The sequence below is a fragment of the Apium graveolens genome, chromosome 3 (genome assembly GCF_009905375.1).
Source record: "Apium graveolens cultivar Ventura chromosome 3, ASM990537v1, whole genome shotgun sequence".
NCBI lineage: Eukaryota > Viridiplantae > Streptophyta > Magnoliopsida > Apiales > Apiaceae > Apium > Apium graveolens.
The window spans coordinates 83,269,899-83,273,681 of NC_133649.1; the positions used below are offsets into that span (position 1 = coordinate 83,269,899).

The 3,783-nt window shown below is 37.5% G+C and overlaps 1 protein-coding gene across 1 annotated transcript; it reads left to right on the forward strand.

The window, feature by feature from the left end:
• The first annotated feature begins 236 nt into the window (after nt 1-236).
• On the forward strand, nt 237-3,783 carry LOC141714396 (CENP-B homolog protein 2-like). Its single transcript, XM_074517917.1, has 2 exons — nt 237-435; nt 2,186-3,783. The coding sequence occupies exons 1-2, from the start codon at nt 237-239 to the stop codon at nt 3,781-3,783; spliced, it is 1,797 nt and encodes a 598-aa protein (XP_074374018.1).

Genomic DNA, 3,783 nt, shown 5'->3' on the forward strand with positions numbered 1-3,783 from the left:
GTGTTTGTGGGCAGCTCTTTCAATAACTATTCTCTGGTCTCCTGGTTGGAGATTTTGAGAGGGCGTTTGGGTTATGAGGAGCCCTTCGTCCAGATCTTCCATGTCTCCCTCCCTGGGTTGGGGAGGAGGCGGAAGGAAAGAGGCAGAAACTGCTGCTTTGCTTTTTCTCGTAGTCATGCTTATTTAAAGGTGCTATGAACTCAAAATAATAAAATTCGTAGAAACAGATCTAAGAGATGGGTAGTAGCGTTCTTACTGGGAGATGGTGTTACAAGTTTCTGGGCGGTGGGGCTGCGGATACGAACACCAATGGTCGGAGGTTCCCCCCTCCTTATAGCGCCAATGATAATCCCAGATCACCCCGGGGCCTTCTCCTGGCCGGGCCCGGACTCAAACTCCTTTTGGACGGCGACGGTGGCGGTGTGCGGTGTAGCTGTAGGATGGGAACCTACAAAACAGAACCGGAGGGGGGTGGTGTCCCCGCGGCACCTCCGGCGTGAGAATGAGAAAGGGTTTTAAGGAGAAGGAGGGCAAAGCGGGGATTATACGAATATATTTATGGGAAGTACGTGTGTGCATGTAAGTATAGGTGAGAGAGAGAGTATGCAAGATTGTAACCTGTATCCTTCCTTCTGTTCTACCTTTTATAGGCCTCCTACTAGGGTTTAGGGGTTTGTCTCTTTTCATCTGGACCGTAGGTTGGCCTTTTGGACTGTAGGGCATCTCGACGTCCGGGATGCGTCAGAGTACTATCAGATCCGGACCGTAGGAACGTCCTGGATTCTGGGCACCTGGACGGTGGTGATGTTGCCACGTGTCCTGGGCTCCTCAAGGTCAACGCTGAATGCGTCAGAGTACTATCAGATCCAGACCGTAGGAACGTTCTGGATCCCGGGAACCTGGACAGTGGTGATGTCGCCACGTGTCCTGGGATCTTGTATTTGGGCTCTGGGCCTCTTCAATTGGGCCTGACTTATTATGGGCTATCAGTCACTACCTCGATCTATGTGTATTTGTGAAAGATATAAGAAGTGTAAAGTACGATCTATCATATATCAATTTTAAATATAAGCAAATATAATTAAATAATTTGAAAAGTGATCTACATTAACCTTAACCTATGATATTATTTGTATGAGACCAATCTAAATTTGTATACATATTTTTTCTTTAATGTGACTCAAATATCCAAAAAATATATGAATTACATAAATTCTTGAATGATTTTACAATATTTTTCGTATGGTGGATATTGTGCCAAGAGAATTATTTGGTTTGATGTACGACGCAAATACGCGATGCTGTAAAATCATATCATATTTTTGCCACTGATATGCCTTTAATATTATTAGTATTAAGACTATTATTAAGAAGGTGATCTCTTTACTTAATTTGTCAACCCCTTCAAATGAGATTGTTGTCTTATATTTATACCAAATCCCAAATGGGCTATTTCTTACAAAATGGGTCTTCTTGTGTTTTACATTATATTTCATAACGATCCTAATTATAACTCGTTTGGGCCGTATTCTCTTGGTCCAACATTTGTCCCCCTCCTAGTTCGAGCAATATCTTTAGATTTGTTGAGTTGTTTCGAATTTTTGCACCTTGGTTGTTGGGGATAATGCGGGTACCTGAACAAAATTAGAGCAATGATGATGAGAGTGAGTGTGTAAAAATGATAAAAATAAGGAAAATATAATTGAAATGTCAGAAAAATGCTGAAATAAATTTTGACTCATTTATCTACAGTTAAACCTCTTTAAAGTAATACCCTTGGGACCGGGAAAAAATATTACTTTACCGAATTTATTACTTTATCGATATAATAATATTTTATTACTTTATCGATAAAGTAATATTTTATTACTTTACCGAATTTTTATGTTTACGTGGTACAGTATAATATATAATGTACGTATAAAAACTAGAATTAATCACATGCAATGTATTTGATCTAAAATTACTTTTATTATGATTACTTATATCCAAAAACTAGATGCATGCATATTAAAATTGCACCAGATCAGTACATAAAGGTAACATGTGTTGTGTACGTTGTATTGAAACTCAACCATCTAATATTTATTGTAATTCTTAAATAAAAATACATGAAGAGACACCATAATATTAATGATAAGACTTTGTGATTAACTATATAAAATGATAGAATGGTACACTACAGACACATACAATATCAACTTTGTTTTACAGTATACACCAATGTCTTCGCATCATCTAAAAGGAGTGAAAAAATCAGCAATCACAGATAAGATAAGGAGTGCTATTTGTGAATATAAAAAGGAGAATCCAGGTGTAAGCCAGAAAGATTTACAAGCATGGGTACATCAAAAATATGACTTAGATATCAGTCAATCAACTATATCAAACACACTCAAGAGAGCCTCGGAATACTTGTCCGACGAGAGGAAACAAAGTGATGTCAAAAAACACAAATCAGCAAAATATCCAGAGTTAGAGAAAGTTTTGTTTGAGTGGTTTCTTCAAAGGCAAGATAAAGTTAATATGTCTGGAGAAATCATTCAAGAAAAAGGAAAGGAGCTAATGAAGAAAATGTATGGGGAAAGTAATTCCGATTTTAGCTTTTCCAGTGGATGGTTAGAACGTTTCAAGGCAAGATATGGAATCAAATCTTATCGGCGTTTTGGTGAAAGTGGTTCAGTGATGATGGAGAACATTGAAAATGCATTGCCAGGCATCCAATCAAAATTGGATCAATTTCAGTTGAAAGATATTTATAACATGGATGAAACGGGATTATTCTATCGACTTGAAGCTGACCATTCACTAGCTACCAAACACCTAGAGGGCCGCAAAAAAGATAAAGAGAGAATCACTGTAGTTGTGTGTTGCAACGGTGATGGGTCTGACAAAGTTCCACTTTGGATCATTGGTAAGTACGCCAATCCTAGGTGCTTTAAAAATGTGAATATAAACAATCTTAATTGTGTGTATCGTTTTAACAAGAAGGCTTGGATGACTGGCTTGCTTTTTCAAGAATTTGTTACTTGGTTTGATAGTAAAATGAATGGCAGGAAGGTACTTTTGATTGTTGACAATTGTCCTGCTCATCCAAAAATAGTTGAAGGCTTGAGAAATATAGAGTTGTTCTTTCTACCTCCTAACACAACATCTAAGATTCAACCATGCGATGCTGGAATTATTCGAGCATTTAAAGTTCACTATCAGCGTCGTCTATATTCTAGCATGTTGCAAAGTCTTGAAGTTAATGCAACAAATCCTGAAAAAGTTAATATCTTGAATGCTATTAGTTTTGCTAACATGGCTTGGAATATTGATGTGAAAACAACCACAATTGCAAATTGTTTTCGGCATTGCAAGATTCGTTCAGAAGAAAATGATGAACAAGAACTTGGAGAAATAAATGAAGGTGTCGAAGGATTAAATGAAGTTATCTCTAATTTACGATATAGGAATGTGATGGATGTCGAGCATCTCTTAAACTATCCAAACGAGAATGATGCGGTTATGGAATCACCTACGGATGAAGAAATCATTGAGTCGGTAATGAGCACTGATGAAGGGACTGATCCTGAACCCGACGATAGCAATGTCATCCCAAGCGTGTCATCAAAGGAAGCATTTCAAGCACTCACCACTTTGAACAATTACTTGTTACAACACGAGCAAAACATACCAGGAGTTATTTTTGCTTTACATAAAGTCAAGGACGAGATTAATTTTGGCTTTGGTGGAAAGAAGAAACAAGCTACAATAGATTCATATTTTAATAAGAATTAA

What these genes read in the sequence shown, in the direction of transcription:
- LOC141714396 (XM_074517917.1), top strand. Translation starts at nt 237, where the DNA reads ATGGGTAGTAGCGTTCTTACTGGGAGATGGTGTTACAAGTTTCTGGGC. An exon ending in TGGCGGTGTGCGGTGTAGCT is followed by an intron (nt 436 to 2,185) that starts GTAGGATGGGAA and finishes GGTACACTACAG; the next exon opens with ACACATACAATATCAACTTT.